We start from the raw sequence: 20,450 nt of genomic DNA, 5'->3' as shown, positions 1-20,450 counted from the left end.
TATACTTAAACCCTACCCTATAGCTCACATAGCCCTAATACAAATTTTTACAATTCCTATACAAGAGCAGTGACATTAACTTGGGTGACCTATGTTGTTTTACTGTTGCTCAATTAAGAAAAACATTTGGGTATAATAAATCATATTAAGGTATGTTTCAAAGTTGGATTATACATAAGGACATATCGATTTTTATGTTGTATTTACCTAGAAAAAAAGAGAACATTATAACCCTCTGGGATCTGTTTCTCAATATAGTAATTAATTTTCCAGGTTTGTAATTAAACAATTTCAATAAGTAGCAATCAGGAGGTAATAACATTCAATTAAAGGCACAAGACACATTTTCACCTTAAAATGTTTTTACCCTTGAAGTAATACCAGCGGAAGAGGATAAAATAGGGTATTAACACTTTTCAATTACACTAAATGACTTTAAACCTGCAAATGATGTCCTACTTTAATTAGAAACTCTTCTCTTTATTGCAACATGATGGATGTCCACTTTATTAGATTCAAGTGTGACACTATAAGCCCACTTTACATAAACATTACTATGTTGTTAAACAAAAAGAGATGTTTGTTAGCATGTCAGGAATATAATTTCAAAATACTGCTGCCCTGTTCTAAATATGCATTACTATATAAGTATAGACATATTCATATTCATGAAACATAATTTCGAGAACAAGTTAAATCTCCTGTGCAAACCAAATATATCACAGAAATAAACTATCTCATAAGGAAAGGTCTAAATTTTAGAACCACTCAAAAATTATACAATAACTGAAAGTGCACACTTTCCTACAATTAGCCATTAGAATACTAATTTACATAGCACTAATCCATCAGATGATCCGATTCTTTCCGGGATCTCTTTCTCTACAATATAATATCAGTCTCTCTTCTAAATGATTCGCTGACATGGAAAATGGCATTTGATTGAGGTTAACTTATCATCTTTATTCCCTGCTTGCATGACATAGGCAAAAGAAAATGGATTATAAGCAAAAACCAGGAACTTCACAAAGCTCTTCTTGACTTGAAGTGCTGGCATAACCTATCAGTACTAATTGGCATTATCAGCACATACTGAAGAATATGGACCATTAAGTCTAGCTTTGTAAAACATTCTACTGATGGATGGTCATGGATCCTTGTAAAATTTGGGTACTGGAGAGAGTAAGACCAATTTATTTTTCCTAATATTTCAATTCATGATTTTAAAATGTATAATAAATTCAATTTAAAAATGTACAATTTTATCACACACTTCTCTTTTTGTTCTGTCTTTCTCTCTTCCTTCCTCCCTTCCTCCCTCTCTCCCTCCCTCCTTCCCAGTTGGTGAAGAAAACTAGAATTAAGGTTAAAAACAAATTAAAATCGCACTAAAATGTTGTGTAGCCTTTGTCAACAATATCTCTAGAATTACATGTCACTTAATAGAACATAATAGAAAAAAGCAATGCTAAAGTGCTTTTGATGGTCATTTTTTCAAGACTACTAAAACCAATGCCGAATAACATATATTTATTGAACTATAGGACCAATACACATATCACTGTGTATTCCACTTCAAAGTATTTTAGGAGACATGATTTCTACATGAAACAATCTCATATAGATGTTTACTGTATACATACATACATACATACATATAAATATATGTGTGTGTGTATATAACATTACATTATGATAGTATTTCACATAATATAAGAAGTTAAAGTGTAAATTTGCAAAACTCAAATTGCTTTACATCAAAATATTTACCATCAGAGTTATAACATTCCATGAGCTCTTTATGTTTTGTATAAGATATTCATGTCATCTTAAAATATTCATATAATTTAAGATATTCATGTAATCTTCACTACTTATAAGAAGCAAAATGTAAGTCTGCACATTTTAGACTGACAATACTGGCTTCAGAAAGTTAAATAGCACTGCAATAGTTCTGTAATTTAAAGAAGAAAAATGGCTTTGAATTCTTCTCTGTTTAGTATATATACATGCATTTGTTTATATCATGTTGCTTTAGACTCGTTTTATTATTTGTGATAAATTTCTTCTGAAAAATCTTAAGTGAAGAGTCAGGAATTCTATGAGTAAAATTATTTTATAATAAAATTCGTAACTGATACAAAATGATCTGTGAGTTAATGTCTGAAATAATTCTGATATGAGATAAGGCAGTGACTTCACTTTAACTTCCATATTCATCATTGTCTTTATATTCCACAACTCAGAAAGGCAACACTGAGAATTGAGGAATGTAAGAAAGAGGATTTAGCTATCCAGGTGGAGTCATTGAATCTCCTAGCTTGGGCATGGTACAGGAATGTACAAGAACCCATTACAATTATGAGAAGATGGCTAAAAAGAACTTCTTAAAGGCTCTCAAGCCAGGTAGACACAGATGACTTCTAATTTGTAAATTCTCCTAAAACACTTTCTTTCTCTATCAGTATTCAAACTCCTCGAGATGTTTTTTACTGTATGTTTATAATACATAACAGTTACCTTCACTTTGGGGGAACTGGCATGTATATAACGTTTCTTGATCATTTGCAATCCCTTTATCACCTCTCCATTACCTCTAATCCCCTCCTTTAATTCTTCCCCAGTCCAAAAAGTCTGCTTTCTTGTTTCTTACCATTTCTTTTTAATTTTACTTAATTATTTATTTAGATCTTAGGCTAGTCATGTAAAAGAATCAATATTTTAACTACCTTTGACTTGTTTCACATAGCATTATCTTGAGTTTCATCCATTTACCTATAAATATAATTATTTCATTTTATTTTTTGCTTAATAGTCTTCCATTGTGTACACATCCTGCAAAAAATTTTGGTGTTGAAATATAGCTCAATGATAAGGTGCATGCCTTTCATGCACAGGCCCTAGGTTCAATCTCCAATATCAGAAAAAAAACAAAAACAGAAACCAAAACACAAAAAACAGTTTCCATTACTCTCCAAGACGAAGTTTCTTCCAATACTCAGACTAAAAATAAGAAGTGCTGAGAGAAAAGTAAAACTACTTTTACCTTTAGACATTTTAAATGGCTAGAGAGGTTTTCATTGCAATTTTAAGTTATTTTTTCCATGTTTATAGCAGCACAGTTTGTAATAGCTAAAATTTGGAAACAGCCTATTTGCCCATCAGTTGGAAACTGGATAAAAATGCAGTTTTTCTATAAAATGGAATATTACTCAGCCATAAAGAACGAGAAAATAGATTCATTCATAGGAAAATGGATACATTTTGGGGATATACTCCTAAGTGAAATAAATAAGTCACACATGTGTAAATAATGAATAGTTTCTCTGGTGTGAATAATCTGCAATAATACATAAGATCCTAATAAGATTAGTGACATTGAGAAATGGGAAGAAAGGAGCTAAAGGTGTAGGGAAGGTGGTAGGGGAAGGGTAATAAGGGAAAAGAAAACAATGTGAGATGATGAAAAGATGGAAATAAAGTGTCCATGCTTATTTCTTTTTTATGTAAGATACAGAATTATAAAAGTTCAATCCAGCAAATATAAGGATCAGTGCTAACACAAATCTGCCATTTATTAATAGAGGAATCACTTGCCTCATTTTTCACAATACAGTGGGCTCGATATTGATAGCACTGCGGCAAGGCAAGCTTTGAATGTCACCAGAGCCCGGGTGCGGTGGGGTTCACAGATAGCAGAGAAACGTGGAGCCTCACACTCACCTGGCTGCCTTCCTTCTGCCAAAACACAGCTGGCTGTGGGTTTCCCTTTGTCTCACAAGGAAATGTCACTGTTCGACCTTGTGCAACAATCTGATCCCTTGGCCTGACCACAAACTGTGGAGGAGCTATAATTTAAAAAGAAAGAAAGTGTGTAAATATCATTGACAAAGAAAGTGATGTCAAAGTGAGAATCGGCTCTAGTTGGATTGTTTAGTGTCAAGAGGAAGGATACATTTGTTTTTTTACTTTTTTTTTTTTTACTTTTTCCAGTGTCTCAAAACCCAAAGGGAAAGGGAAAGAGTGCTCTATTAAATGCGAAAAAGTAAACTTACTTATATATATTTTAATATTGTGCATTATAATGCTGTCTTCTACACACATATGGAGTAAAATACATAGGGTCCTTATGATTCTAATTTTTAGGGAAAAACATGGAACTCATTTTGCTTCTGCTTTTGGGATAAAGGTGGAAAAGAATCACTATATCCTTACATTAAAATCAATTTATTAAGCAAACATGAATTTTCTTATAATGTTTGTAAGATATCATTTGAGGTAATGGGATGCTAGAAGACATAAAACATGATCCTTATTGTTAAAATATTTATTTTCTACAAATAAGGAGTTGAAGAGTTAAAGACATTAAAGTATTTAAGAAATGGGAGTTTCAAACAAAGTTAACAGTATACATAAATGTATTAAAATAGTTTGCTTAACTTAATTAATTTCATATAGATGGACAAGCAATGTTTTAGCAGCTACTATTTTCCTTCTTGACTGGGCACTAAAGAAATAGAGAGGAGTAGCTCTGATAAGTCATCAAAGAGCTCTTAACCAACAGAAAGACAAAAATCATGATGACAATGACAACAATAAAAACAAAACTAACCCAACACTTTTCTAAGACTGTGTTAAGTACAGTGGTAGAGGGACTCTCAGACCATAGTAGAGTAGCACATAAATTATAGTACATATAATCAACGTGATACAGCTTTAGGACGGAGGAATCTGTTTTGTGCTGGCAGTGAAAGACTTTTTGTAGGAAAATGACGTTACAGTTTCCTAGGCAGCATTTGCATAAGTGGAGTAATGAATACATTTCAAGCCAATTTCCTGAGTAAAAAAGCAGCAGTAACACATCTAGCATACCTTATATGATCTGGCGGGAATGGAGAGTTTAAATTGTATAACCATTATGACAACAAAGGGAGATTTAAGAAGCCATATTGAGGATTTTCTTCTGACTCTTTCTAAACTGAGGAATGATTATTTCAAAGAATAATTTTTTGGAAAGTTTAACCCTGTAATGAACATACGGTAGGGTGAGAAACATTCAATTGTAGAGTTTTGTTGGGAGACTAGTAAAACGCTGAAGTGAAGGTAATGAGACCAGGACACAAATAACACTTAGAGAAAAGTAAGGGGTGGGATAACAGAACAGTGTATCTGGAAGCTTTCACAAGGACACCTTCATACCAAACCTCACTTTTCTTGGAGAAAATGCAACATTGTTTATCCCATGATTTTCTAATCATCCATTTCCACTTTAATCAGTTGCTTATGCTAGAAAACTAAGGCCATGCAATCATTCAAAACTCAACTTTAATTTGTAGAATGTGGTGTACTTGGCAACAGTCTTAACATGTGACTTCTAGAGAATGCTAAGAATAAAAGTTGTGGGCAATAAAGTCCTTCACCTGTAATTCTAAAGGCTGTACATGTGGATCTAAGAAAAGACTAAATGCAGAGTAGCCTCACACATATACCCAATTATTCATCCTACTACAAATGCTATCACTAAGACAGCAGTGGCATTTTTTTTTCTCAAAAATAATCAGTGAGATTTGTATTGACTTATTTTTTGTGTTCTATTATACTGATTCCTAATTCAACACAGCCAACACATGCCCTAGGGACAGAAGAGAGAAATTTACTAAGTAAAATCTCTTTCTATAACTACAGATAACAGAAGCCTCATCCTAACAGTATGGAGAATCCAGATTTATGGATCTATTTGACCATAGTGTGGTTTGTGTGGCCTTGCGTTTTCAGATTACGTCCTTCTTACAATCTTGCTATTTCTTAACAATTCTACTGAATCAGCAGATACTTTGATTTTTGTTTCATGTTTTTTTTAATAGGAATGATATTTTATATGAATGTTAAGAAATTAGGAAAAACTGAAAATACAACAGTATCTGTCTATTTTTCAGTAGATATGTGAAACCACCAGGTACCTCCAAGAGACCCTTAAGGCTGGTCTGTAACAAGATTGGTCTCTGTCATGTGTATCTGCATGATAATAGGTTTTCTACTTCGTAATCCATGTGTAATTCTTTACCCTTGAAATCTATGAACAAAGAGTAATGATGTAAATATGGATACTAGCTTCAAGGGAAGTATTTAGTTTTATCTCAACATTAAAAATTGAAAACAATTGTCAAGATATGCTATTTACCATTAATAAAATATTACATATTCAAACTATTAGTTCATTGTCACTTCTTTGGATGAGAAAAAATTAAATTAGCCTACACAATTAGTAAAACTTTAGAACCCCATGTACTCTATCTGGTATTTTTTTAGATATAATTTTTAAAATATAATTTAGAAAATGAACAGAGAATACATATGGTTGAAATCATCAAATGGGACATAAATGAAAACAGTGAAAATCTTTAGGCCAGCGATTCTGCAAAAATGTTTTGGAAATTCATGTACTACAATTTTTTAAACGTTGTCATAATATGCTCTCCTAAATAAGGACTGGCAATTGATCCTATCTGTGTGTCCACATTTCCGAGAAGCTATGATGCATCTGTTTATTAATTTAAGATGTAGAGACTGACTACTCAGTGTGAGACATCCTGCTTGGTGCAAGGGAAGGGAAGCTAAATAAACAGTGGTCCTTCTTCTGTGGCCCAGGCTGCTAAGGAAGTATGCAAACAAATAAATATATAGAATATAATGTATATAATAATAGAAAAAAATCTAGAAGATACTGAATAGAAGCAAATTAAGCCACGAGGTGAAGAAGGAAGAATAAATGCCAGAAGTGGCCTACACTTGAGCTGTATTTCAAAGCACAAGTCAGAGTTCACCAGATGAAGAAAAGCAGGGTCACTTGGCAAGGCATAATCAGCATCTAGGGCAGATATCTGCGATTGGGTAGAAGACAAAGGATTTTAAGAAAAAAGGAATCTAGGCTGCAGAGATCACATAGACAGGGCCCGATAATTTGTGTTAAGATTTTTGTCCTGAAATCTGTTCAGATCTATCAAAGATGCTTTTGGAAGACAAATATCATCAGATTTGTGTTACGGAAAAAATTCTCTGCAAGCAATTAAGATGGTGATTGGAAAGGAAGAAGCAAAGCACTAGAAAGCATTAGCAAGTCGGGACAGAGTGTTCAACTGGGAATCGTTATTTGTAATAGCACTAAAGAAAACATTTCATCAGAACTCTTAAAAAGTTATGGAAAACCATAGCTAATACGTACTACTGATGATATAATCTTTAAAAAGCTAAGAAATCATAATTTCTTGATCTTTTATCCATGTCGAATTTTTCAAAAGACTGCTAACAAAAAGCTATCCGTTTTTGTGTTATGAATTTCAAAAGCATATATTTTCATGTGATGTTTAATTATGTGGTATTTTTGTTCTTAGTTATTACAAATATGTTATATTAATACTGCATCCAATATCTTGTCACTAGAAATTATATCTCAAGCATCTCAATGGCACTGGAATTATCTTACCATTTTTAAAATTTAAAAAAAGCTAAAAATACCGAAGGAAACATTTTACAAAGTCAAAAAATTTAAAGAGCATTTGAGTCTCTGAAAATGTGTGTCCTTTTATCACATGGAGTCAGTTTAACAAAACAAATGGCAATAATCACTTTTACTTTTATAGACTCCCTTTCTCTGCCCAAGATCTATACTGCAATCTTCTGGGAAGGGATATCAGCTAAAGAAATTTATTTTTGAGGTTTTAAAATGAAGCACTGCATCAATAATTCTTCTGTGAACATTCCACAGTTTCAGTATTTCTGCCAGGTTGCAGGGAAAATGGTTTCAAAAGGCAGCACTTGGCTGATGGCACCAATGGGAGGGAGGAGACGGAGGTGGCATTTTATCAACACAGCACAATAGTGCAAAGTGTGCTATACATAAAATTGATTTTCTACAATAGCTGTCGTTAAATATAAAAAAACACAATTAGGTCCTCAAGATGATAATTCAAAACACACATTTAAGTCCAATGTGAATTAAAGTGATTGAGTTATAAACTCCAGAAGAATATGCTAGTTATAGAAATGGCAATTCTCCGATAAGTTTGTGAGTCAGAGGAATATAAAATGTACATTCATGTCCTCTCTAAAACCTGAAAACATTAGACAATTTACTTGTAACTACGATGTAATGACATACTTGCTTAATCTGTCTAGTGATTATACCTTATTGCTTCAGCTAGAAGAAGAAATGGGATGAGGCAAACAGAGTGGCACAATTCAGCATTTAATAAACACTTCCAAGTTAAAAAACAATAGCTCCGTAAGAAAAGTATGTTGTATGCTTTCCAGAGAAATAAGGCCCGAATATAAAAAGGCCAATTAAGATTAGAGGTCTGGGACAGTTCACTTGAAACAGTGTTTTGAGAATTTAAATACAATGCACAGTAAATTGGATTTGATTTCTGCTAAATTATGCTTTGATACTGCATTCAGGCCAAGCTGGCTTCAATCAAAGTCATGCTACAGCTCTGTTATGCTAATGCCTGCTGGGCAGAGTGAGTGGGCGATATGGAAATTAGATGGGTGAACATGAGTAGGAAGCACAGGCCATGCATGAGGTGGGCTTTGAGACGAGGGAAGGGGGGACCTTAAAGGTTAATCACATCGTGTTCAAGTTGTTTCTACAGGAAAATGTGACTTTCTATGGCAGGCATTAACATGGAGATAGTCATACAGCAGTTAGATACATTAATATGTGATACAGGATGGTTACAGATACACTCGGCTGCTCTCTCTTTGGGTGTGATTTCATGCCTGAATGAATAAACTTTTGCCTCTGTATTAATAAACATTTTGAACTTTGTGATAAACTCAGATACAAAACAAATTTCCTTTGCTGTTTAATATAACACTTAATAAATGCTAATATATTATCTAAGCAAATTTAAAAAGGAATCTTTCTCATCATTTGTTTGAGTTAAAGATTCATTTAGTCACAGAATGCTTGCTACAATAATTATCATTAATCGAGGGTTTATTAAATCCCAAGGATCATGTAAATCCCAAGCTACCCATATAGATTATTTCCTTTAAAATTTTAAAAGCTTCATTTTCTAATATTACCATTATGATACAAAGACCAATAAACTGAATCTCTTGAAGGATACACACTTACTTGTGGTTAAAGTATTAGACTGGAAGATAGGTTTGACTTTCAGTCCATGCCAGTGCTGAATTTGACCCTATTAAAGACTGACCTACTAGTTTAATTCAATTCACTTCAGATCATTATCGGACTGAGAATTTGTCATGTCTAGTACTGAACATAACAGCAAGATTTTTAGGCCACAGTTTTAACAGGATACGATATTTGAAAAATCATAGTGTGCTTTTCTTGGACAATCACTTTTATTATTAAAGTAAACTAAACATAGATTTATTCTTTCTATACTACCTACAAGTACAACCAATTTAATGTATTCTTCCTTTAAGTCTGTGAATTGAAAAACCTATAGTGCTTTCTATTACATGGTACTGAAAACCTACAAATGCCTGTCATTGAAACACTTACAAATTATTCTCCTCCATGTAACATTTTAGGTTTTAGCTTCTATGAGCAAGCCCAACATTTTATCATTCTGAATCTCCTTTGTCCCCCAGTGAGCTCCAGAATTTTGTCACACCAGTCTCCTTTCAATCACTCACATATTTATTTGGTTGTTCTTGTGGTAAACCCATCTTGCTATCATCCTTTGATTCACCTTGTCGACAACAAGTAACCTGAATATTCTCTGATCTTGTATTTGCCCTTGCTTTCCTTGCCTTATTTCTCTATCCCTCCCTCTTCTTTTTCCTTCTCCTCCTCCTCCTTCATTTTTATTTGTATTTTACTGGGGATCGAATTCCGGTCCTTGTGTTTGCGCGGCAGTTGCCAGAACCACTGAGCTAAATCCCAGCCCTCAATCCCTTTCTCTTCTATGTAACTTGATCTCTCAATTCACTTGTAAGCTCTTACTAACATGGAGCGATGATGTGTACCATTTTCCACTTAAATGTTGTCCTTATTTGACTGGGAAAGGCCGCAAACAATGAATTCTAAATGAATGACTTGGAAATGAAAATATTATTAAAATGATCTCGGGCCGGGGATTTAGCTCAGCGGTTCGGTGGCCTGCCTTGCAAGAGCAAGGACCCGAGTTCAATCCCCAGTACCCCCCCAAAAAAAAAGATCTGAAACACATACTCATTTTTTCTACCTCGGCATTTGCAGTAATTTCTATTGAAGACAATGTTATTTGAAAGAGAAAAAGAAAAAGAAAAAAAAAAAGAAACTCCCAGTTAACACTGATATGGTATCTGTACAGATCCTCCGATACCAAATTTGAAATTTATGACCCAAAAGACTATAAAGGAGTAGCCACAATCCCAAAGGAAAAATAAAACATAGAAAAATACAGGCATTTTTTAGCAATCAAACTTAGAAGTTCCTGTAAAAAATAAAATTATGAACAGGCTTGCCTTAGTACGAACAAATAGTGAGATAGCATTTAATCACAATATAATATACACTAGATTTGAGATATTAAGTTGATTACTAGAACAAGTTGGCTTTTAACTGATAAAAGATAGTTTCCTCAACTTCTCTATTTAATTTTCACTATTTGTGACTTCCTTACAAAATAATTTCTGTAACTTTGTGAACGTATACATGTCATAAAATATATGAATTGAAGCATATTTACACATAAAACATCACAGAGGATGCAATGCGATGGAAAATTCAAATCAGGGATATAGGACTAAAAATAACCATTTTTATAAAGCCCATTTAATCATATTATATTCATTTGTCAGTAAATGATCAAATTGCTAATTTACCTAATTTCCAATTACATTTTACTTAACACATCTGTAGCAGTACCTCTCCTAATTGAGTGATATGTTTTCTTTCTCAATCAGTTACTTGTTGCTAATATAAAAATTCTTACTCCATGTTAAAATATTAGTATCTATAACTTTTCTTTCAACAGTAATCTTATCTATCTATCTTCTTCCTCAAGGCCAAAGTAAAAAAAGGAAAAGTATTGGATGGTTTACTGTTTTCATGAATATTAAAAAGTGCAGGGGTAAGGGGAAAAACTGAGAATCAAGACTTGTCATGTAGAGGTACAAGATCCCAACAATGAATGTAACTGTACTGTATCCCTAAAATGTACCAATAAACTCAATTAAAGCTGAAAAAAAAGTGCAGAAATTGTCAAAGAGAAAAGATTGACTACAATGCATCACAGTTCTCAGAATCTGTATTTTCTTAGACTTCGTATTTTACAATCTTTCAATTAGAGGTCTCATATATACATATAAATTGCATTCAGTCCTTATGTGAGTAATGAAAACAGCTGTTTTGTAGCTATGAATCTTTGCATTTTTGTATATCCTTGAGGAATTTGCTGATTGTGGGAAGATAATCTTTGGAGGACTCATATGATGTCTGAGACCTCCCCCCAAATCACTTCCAACAATTCAAATTTGGATAGCTAAAGTAGGCAGTGAAGTTATTATTATGTTGCATGAACATAAAGTAATAGAAATGGTCTTCTAAGTTGTCATGTATAGCAACCATGAAAGCAATTAGGCAGAGTATGTGGGTTTGGAGATTTGATTTGTTTTAATAGATGGAAAAGGTAAGAAAGTAAGGGTGAGAGGTTGCTCCTCACAGAGGGGAAAATACATGCACATTATATTAGAGTAATAAATTTCTCAGACTGCGCTGCTGACTTATTTAGTTCCCTTAGTTCCTTATCTGCCTTCTTTGTCACTATTGTCAATCTAGGTCTTTATCTTTTTTTTTTTTTTTGTATGTTTGTTAAACTGAGGACTTATGTTAGTGGAATCACATATTTTTTTGGGAAATGGTCAAATTATTAAAGCAGACTTATTTTCAATTATAAGTATGTACAGGAAACCAGTCTTATTAAATATATAAGTTTTATAGAACTTTTGGATTATACAAAAGTTCAAAATGAAATCTTTCTAGAAAATATGTCTACATTTTGAACAAATTCTAAACTACTAAATCTGATTTCAGCTTATTATTCTGTCTTGTATGTTTGCTTTTCTATTTGCCTTCCTGATTAAAACATTACCAATAAAATAATGAAACTTCATTTCTTTAAGGAATTGTTAAATAGCAAGATAAATGCCATTAGCTTTAAAATGAATTAATTATTTGGAAGGACAATGTCAACATTATTACTAAAGCAGTTATTTCATTTTTGACCTCAGAAAGAATAATGTACTGAATGGTGGAGAAAAGTTCCTTCAAGTTATTAAATTCTTAAATGGGGAAAACCAGACTTCTCATGTACAGCGAAGAAGGGACTGTAAGAGAGGGAGCAAGAAGAAGAAAAATACAGCTTAAAAAGGGCTCTCCGAGTAAATGGTGAGACAAGACATCCATTTTCACTCACTTAACCTGTCAACTTGCCAGAACTGTCATGTCAGCACTTCAGCTAAACCGTGAGGGCTCATCACTTCCCATTATCTCATTTTTTAGAGAAAGATTGCATGAAGATGCCAATCAGAAAAAGAAAAAGGAAAAAAAAAATAGTCTTGCAACCCAGAAACAAATGTACTGATGCTGAAGAGTTGCTTAGTTAACAGAATTTTAATATGCAATTGCAATGTTTCTTAATAACATTAATTACACGCTTAGTAAGGCACCATCCTAACTCATTAGTGCCTTCTTTTTGTTATATTTTATCTCCTCCTAGCAGAATGGGGAATATGTGATTGGCCTGTTACCATTAATTCTGCTTAATCTCTTTATAGCACTAGTTAAAGCTGCTTGCATAAACATCTTCTGGGCGAGTGTTACCTATGTATGCATATGTGTGTATCAATGAACTGCACCAGCATTAGCCATGCCCTTGCCTCATGTAAATGTTATGCTAGATCTACAAGAAGCAGAGAGATTAGCTCAACTGTGCATTTTGAGACAAAGAACTACGAGTTCTGTGGGACAGATGAAAATAATATCACCAATGTATCTGGCAATCAATATTTGCCTAAGAAATTTAAAAATTCACTCAGATATGTTTTAACTGAAAATTTTAATTTCATTTGCTCTTTTAAATATTTTAATGAATATAATTATGTACTAGTCCCTTGAGTAATTTTAATATGTTTAAATAAGTAGTGTAGCAATTCAAATGCTATGCATGTAATATCTAGGGATAACGTTTGCCATAGTACATTTTACAGCACATCAAGGTATAGCATATCTGTCTACAGATTGCTGTAACTTATGAAAATAAAAATTTTGACTTTTTAAAAAAGTGTGGCTCAAATGATAACGTGATTTATGTTGTCTATATCCAATGAAATCTCTTAATGCTTGTTTCATAGTACAGCTTTTGGCCATCACTCTTACATCATCATAATCATCGTATTTAATACTGATGGTAATTTAAGTACTAGCTCATTTAAAATATTTAATACTTATTTTAATCCTATTGGGAGAAAACAAAATCACTGAGATTTAAATATTTTAATATATATTTTAAGTTATTGGAATAAAGGATCATTGTTTCATTTTTCTCCACTGAAAACAAGAAATGAAGTCAGTAATATGGGACAACTAGCGCAGCCAAAAATACAAATTTTAAAATAAAATGATTTTGGCAAATATAGGAAAGTATGTGGTAGAATGAAGAAGCATGCTGAACACCAACCTATCCTCAATTCTCTGTTAATTCTGATTGTACAGAAATCTGTTAGTATGTGAGAATTTATTTCTTAATCCTTCGATCATGATCTAGAGTCAAGAGTGAAACTTAGGGTATAAGAAACACTAACTTTTAGAAAACTGACTAAAATTGAGAAGGCCAGATAGGGATTAAAAGAGGATCCTTGCAAAACAAAGTAGTAGATTAATAATTACTTATAAATTAATGACATAAAAGGGAAAATAGTAGATAAAACGGATTGATTTATAACTTACAAAACTTGCCTAAAAAAAGACAGACATACATTAGAATAAAATGAATGACTGAAATTACTACAGAGAAGTTGATAAATACGGAATGTAGAAAAATGTAAGCCAACATAACCAATGTATTTGAAGAAAAGAAAAACTGAAACACACAAAAATATTCAAGGATAAAACAGAAAATAGTCATGAAACAAAGTCAGTTAAATCATGATTATATAGACTTGAGAGGCTTGACGTGTCCCAAGAATATTAGATACAAGATGATCCACACTAAAGTATAAGCCAGCAAAGGTATTTGGAAGAACTGCACAGGTATTCATATAGGAGAGTGAAAAAACACTCCAACCCAAAAGGGAAAATACTCTGAAAGCTTCAGGCTTCATTACAAAACCTTTCAATGACAAAACAAAAAGAGAAAAAAAAAAAGTATAATTCAGTAATTTTATAACTAGCCTTTCCTGTAAAGACAATGGACAGACACCATTAAACACACAAGATTAAATAGTTTAGGACGTGAAGTAACTGGTGCTTGATTTTCACTTTAAAAATTAGTGTTAGTTTAAGATACTTCAAACATTTCACATTGTGGAAACTGTTGGAATACACAAGCTAAGATTGCGTGTATTATTTTTAGCCTATCATTTAATCAAACCATATGGAGCAATGAAAAATGTGATGCTTAGTAATAATTAATTGGGACTCTGCATAATGTCGTTAATTAGTGCCAGGTGCAGGAAACATTAAATGCTTTCAGGAAAGAGAAGATCACCTCAGGTCACAGGGCAATGGTTTGTCCAAAGAAAGGATGCAAGGAAAAAAATTCTAGGTCTACTTGCAAAATCACTCAGAGCATCTTTTGCAGATAGTGCATCTAAGCACAATGCCTAAAAACTACATGTTTTCTGATTTAAAAAAAGAACTGGGACACTTTCAATATTAATTAAAACTGGGTAGAATACATTAAATTTTCCAAATTTTGAGTTTGAGTAGAAGATGAAAGTACTGGGACTATCTATTATATTTGTAAAAGTAATATTGATTTCTAATATGCTGAGATGAATTTTCCAATCACTCTTTGTATTGAACTTGTAGCCTCAAGAACAAAATGTTTTATAGAATGTTATAACAAACCCCTTTTCATTTAATAAAACAGAACTTTCAAAAATGAGAATGTGTTTATTTTTATTTGAGCAGTAAAACCATTAAAATAGGTCTATAAAAATTTCATTTTGTAGAAAATAGCAAGGACTTCAGTTAAACAATCTAGGGAAGTTGAATTTTTCCATGAATATATATTTGTCAATACATATTTATAAATTCTAGCACAGCCACTATTATTTTTAGCCAAAGGAAACATATTTTAGTGTTACAGAATAGGAAAATATAGAAATTTCCTTAAATTTGTACATTCTTGCTTTGTTTTTTATATTTTAAGCAAGTTTCACCTGATACACTCAGCCTTTAATTTCTATACTTGAAGGGATCAGCAGATAGCATATGGCTCAGAGATACAAAACAGAGCAGGGCTCAGCTTCACAAGCAAGGCAGCTGGTAGTTCTGACAGTTCTTTTCCAAATTACTCATCATGTTTTGAGTTGCTGTAAGGAAAAAAATGTGTTGCCCATCTCCAAAATAGATGTTCTTTTTTTATTTTTAAGCTTGGGAAGGGCTTTTGATAGAAAAATAAAACAGATGGTTATAGGAAGGAAGATATCCATATTTAGATTTTTTTTCTTGTCAGTTCCTTCATTTGAATAGTTTTCCAAATAAACAAATGAATACTTCAATGCTCATAGCTAACTATGCCCTAAGATGTAGGTAGTTTTTATATAAAGAATGCCTTTGTGTTTTTTTTGTTTTGTTTTGTTTGGTTTGGTTTTTGTTTTGTTTTGTTTTGGTACTGGGAATTGAACTCAGGTCTTTGTGCTTGCAAGGCAGGTGGCAGAACCACTGAGCTAAATCCCAACAGTAAACAATCAAAACCATAGGAAATTTTGGCAGATTTCTAATTATCAAAGCATTATTGATGTAGTATGTGTGGTAACTAGCAAGTATAGTAGTTGGATTAAAGGGCTATTTTTGTGATGTTAGTGATATTACAGATGAGTAATATATATAGCTTCCTCTGCAAGTATGCAATCGACTGCTTTCAGTAACATTTTCCATTAGAGAATTATCTGCATCAAATTTTCACAGAATCTCAAAACTGCAGTTTAGAGATCATTTAATGCCAGCTGTGAAATGCACAGGGTTGCTACATCTTTTATTTAACTGCAGCTCCTGAGCTTTCTTGTTGGCTAAAACTTCCAGTTAGTGGTGTATAGAATGGAGTCTAAACAGGGCTTCCGCACAGGAGATCTTTCAGAGTGTGATGTATTTATGGTTTTCTGCATCTAGAAGTATTCTAGAAAATTCAAGAATTTCTAATTTTCTTTCAAAAGTTTCAGACAGGTGCTATCCTTCTAATTTTATGTACTTCATACAAATTTCTTCACCAAATTAATACTGAATTAAAACTTAAATAATTATATTACTTGACTTTTACTTCTTGGCCCTACAATAAATGTTTAAATATATACAGTTACTGAATTTACATTGATCCAAAGAGTTGATAAAAAGAAACACCTGGCTAATTTCTTCATTAACAGTCTCTTCTTTCTTAATCCAATAAAATGTATGTAACATCCATTTCCAATATTAATAGTAGTTGTCAAGTTAAAGTATAGTTCTTCATATTTCTGAACATTGTCATAAGTCATCTGAGATAGATTTATAAAATGACAGACTTCCCAAGAATAAAGTACAATGTGTCAAGCAGCTATTCTTTATTTCCAGTCCAATGGGAATTTGAGAAATCATTTCAATCAAGAATAAAAATTAGAAAAAACATTTGAAATGCCTTGCTTGCGACAGATAACATCTTAATACCCTTAAAAATCACATCACTTCAATGCTTGAATTTTTCTTTGCTTAATAGATTTAAATATATCAGAAAAATTTAATGGGTTATGTGGTAAGAACTTGTGACATTATATAAATGAAGCAGTTGTGTATTTACATGAGGATTCTATAGAGAGACTGATATTTTTAAGTGAGATTTTATTGTTCATTTTTTCTGTTCATTTATTTTTCTGTTCATTGAAAGGTCTTTTTCTTATAAATACCATAGTCGTCAATGCAAAAACAACCTAAAATCTGAGCTATGTCTAATGCCATCCTTTTATTAAGAAACATACTCATCTATTCATCTATTTTAATATCTACTATAAAAACATAAGTTTATTAACTTAAAATAACTTATAGATAAACTTGCGAAGGTTTTTATTGTTTCCTTATCAAGAATTCAAAAAATAGTAACATTTTCATATTAGTCCTGATTAATTTTTACGATAGATAATCTATACTTTTATTATATGTAACATATATAAATCTTTCCATTTATTTTTATTATGTAAATGCTTCCTTCATGTATATTAAAATGCTTCCTTTCTGACACATAACTGAGTCAATCTCTGGATCTAAAATCTAGTTTCCAGAAGTTGAAAGAAGAACTCAAACAGGGTGGTCAGGTAGCCTGCTGTCACTTCTCTGTATGTTCCTGTGTTATCTCATTCTTTCCCATTTTCTTTTTCATTTTAAATGTCAAATCACTGACCTAGAAAGTTAGTATTAATAGGAATTGATACAAATACAAGAAAATTAGCATTAAAATTATCACAACATGATCCTCAGTTTTCAAGCATTAATTTTAAAAAGCATGACTAATTTAATAATTACACCGCAAGAAAATGCTTTATAATTTATATTTCAGTTAACTAAAACCATAACTATATGTTAAGTATTAAAATGGAAGAAAATATGTCTCAAAGACTAGAAATATATCAGACAATATCGGTGAACAGGACACTTTTCACAAACACACTGAATCTGAAACTCAATTCATTGTTGCTCCAGCTCTGAAAAACTAATATTATCCTCTCTTTTATAGAGATGATGTGAATAGGATTAGGGATATTAAAGTAGTAATTAAAAAACAGAACTGACCAGAAACTTCACATCATAATTTCATACTGAGAACCAAAATTTTATTTACTATATTTGTTAATTATATAAAAAATATAATTATACTAAGAATGCCTGTGAATATTTCAACCAATATAGATAAAATGGGAACAATGTCAAGCCAGTACATTAGGAAAGCTTTTGAGGCCTGATGGAAAAATTTCTAAACCCCTGATAATTGATTAAGTTATTAACATATCTTTTGGGTTATTAAAGAAGTGATGTAATGAATTCATTCATTCATCTACCTATTTATGCGTCCGTTTCTTCATTTACTTTAACACAAAATTATCAAGACATATTTTATTTAAACGTGGCTATTGGTGATTTAAATTAAACTTTGAACAAGCAGCAGAAAGTCTGTTACATAAGTAAACTTGAAAATATTTCATCATCCCAATGTTTACAAATAATTAATATTTAAATTTCTATAAGTACAAGCTATTCAACTTTGCAAAGCCAAATAAGGCATAAGATATATTGAAAAAATAATCACTAACTTTTCATGCAAAGAACAAACTTTTCCCTCCCTTCCACACTAATGACAGGAATCTGTGTATACTAATTTAAAGCATTCTGTGCAATTTTGTTTAAACTGACATGCCAAATTAAGCTTTTTAATTTCAGTTCAAAAAAATTAAACAAATAACAGCAGTCATAAGTAGTAATTTATAATGGTATACATATAATGGAAAAGGGAAATACTATATTTTTTTCTTAAAAAAGCAACTTATAAAAGCAATCATTTATATATTATTTTACATGAAAATTGGTACCTATTGAATGTTATGTAGTTTATCAAAAGGATGAAAAGTAACAACTTTATAGCAGACAGCTTCTCAAGTAATATTTTAACATAGGTGAAGAAATATATAGTTTCAAATGCTAAAATGTATGAATTATGATGCATTATATAAAGCCATGCTAAATGGATAGAAGGATGGCTACTTACCAACAGGGCGAGCTGTAGACATTACAATGGTGTGGTGAGAACATAAAAAAGAAATGTAAAAAAAAGAAAGAAAAGAAAAAAAATTATCAGAATGCATGATGTGTAATGTCACGTTTAAGTATGGACAATAGAATGATTTCTAGTCTCATAATTCAACCATGAATAGAATGTCCTGAGTTTGATAAACTGAAACTTATAATTCTAAGAAAATAATTATTTTGAATTTCAGAACTGACTATCAGTAATGTGAGAGATATTTTAGGTAGAGTCTTAAGAGTATCACTTGTAGAGGTATCATTTCAAGACCTGGAGTTAAATAGTCTTGTGTTATCCTAAAGTTAAGAACCTGCTGAATATAACTATTCAAGTCACGGAACAGTAAATGTCATGTCAATAAAAGAAGGCCTCACTGTCTGATTTAAATAGCAATTGGATTTTAAGCATGGTTAGTCAGAACCATTAAAAGGACTACAGAAAAGTCCCTGATGCTTCTTTTCAGTCAGTAATATGTTCACATCAGTTTTCATCCATGGACAAGGTGGATGAGAATATAACAAAAAGGTTGGAACAGCCTTAGAAATTTCAACTCAGTAGTGTCCTAACTTCTAGTAAGCTTTTTTTTCTTCTTTTTGGAAAAGTCAGGATACAATGACTGACAGACAAGTTGACTCTTGTTCATGTTCAGAATGGATTTCAAACTGCTGTTCTAAAAAATATTGTTTTTTGTTACACCATAACTTCCTTTCTTTTTTTTCGTCCTGCAGATCAAACCCGGGAACTTGCGCTTGAGAGGCAGGCAGTGGAACCACTGAGCTAAATCCCTGGTCCTTACCATAACTTTCAATCACTAAAATCAGTAGTAATTGGCTGCCTTTGTTTTTAATGCACAGAAATTGTAAGAGTTATACATGATCTTAATAATACTTTCTATCAAAAGATTAATGCCAAATCATTTTGCACAGTAAACCATTTTATATAAAAGCATTAGATGAGTACTATAAAATATGTACCTATCCTCATTATCCAATTGAAGGAGAAATACAGTTAAGATTATTTGAGCTTTTATGAATTCTTATATTCAAAATACAAGCTTTGTCAACAGACCAATCTTTCGCTCACATTGCAGTAGATACAGGGTAAGTGCATAATGTTGCCCTAGAAAATGTATGGTTAGTATTCTGTTGCTGATGGTCTTTGAGCATAGTGAGATGGGCACAGCATTGCAAACATGTCTATACTTAGTCATTCACTCAGCTCAGAATATAAGTTTTGTATAATCTCTAAACAAAATACAGTTGCCTTGATCTGAAAGTTGTTGTATTTTATAGCAGTATAATTCACAATTAAGAAAATAGGAAAAATGATAAGGCAAGGCAATTGGATTGGCAGTATAAAATTCAGGATTAGGGATATCACTTTGAGTCCTATATAATGGGTTTCTTAGCAAGAGGAAAGGGGAGTTACCTTGTAATATATATATAT

The 20,450-nt window shown here is 32.0% G+C and overlaps 1 protein-coding gene across 12 annotated transcripts in view; it reads right to left on the bottom strand.

Moving 5' to 3' along the window:
- Window positions 1-20,450, bottom strand: part of Robo2 (roundabout guidance receptor 2) — a 1,584,609-nt gene that overhangs the window by 110,997 nt on the left and 1,453,162 nt on the right. For 8 of the 12 annotated variants that reach the window (XM_010645674.3, XM_010645673.3, XM_033768136.1 and 5 more), the window contains 2 exons: window positions 18,969-18,980; window positions 3,724-3,848 (listed from right to left, as the gene is read on the bottom strand). In XM_010645674.3, coding sequence (XP_010643976.1) covers window positions 3,724-3,848; window positions 18,969-18,980 — 137 coding nt within the window. The remainder of the gene's footprint in view (window positions 1-3,723; window positions 3,849-18,968; window positions 18,981-20,450) is intronic. The other 4 variants (XM_010645671.2, XM_033768137.1, XM_033768138.1 and 1 more) reach the window with 1 other exon arrangement.

This window comes from Fukomys damarensis, unplaced genomic scaffold, assembly GCF_012274545.1.
Source record: "Fukomys damarensis isolate Sample0158 unplaced genomic scaffold, DMR_v1.0_HiC HiC_scaffold_24, whole genome shotgun sequence".
NCBI lineage: Eukaryota > Metazoa > Chordata > Mammalia > Rodentia > Bathyergidae > Fukomys > Fukomys damarensis.
This window is presented reverse-complemented; position numbering and strand designations above follow the sequence as displayed.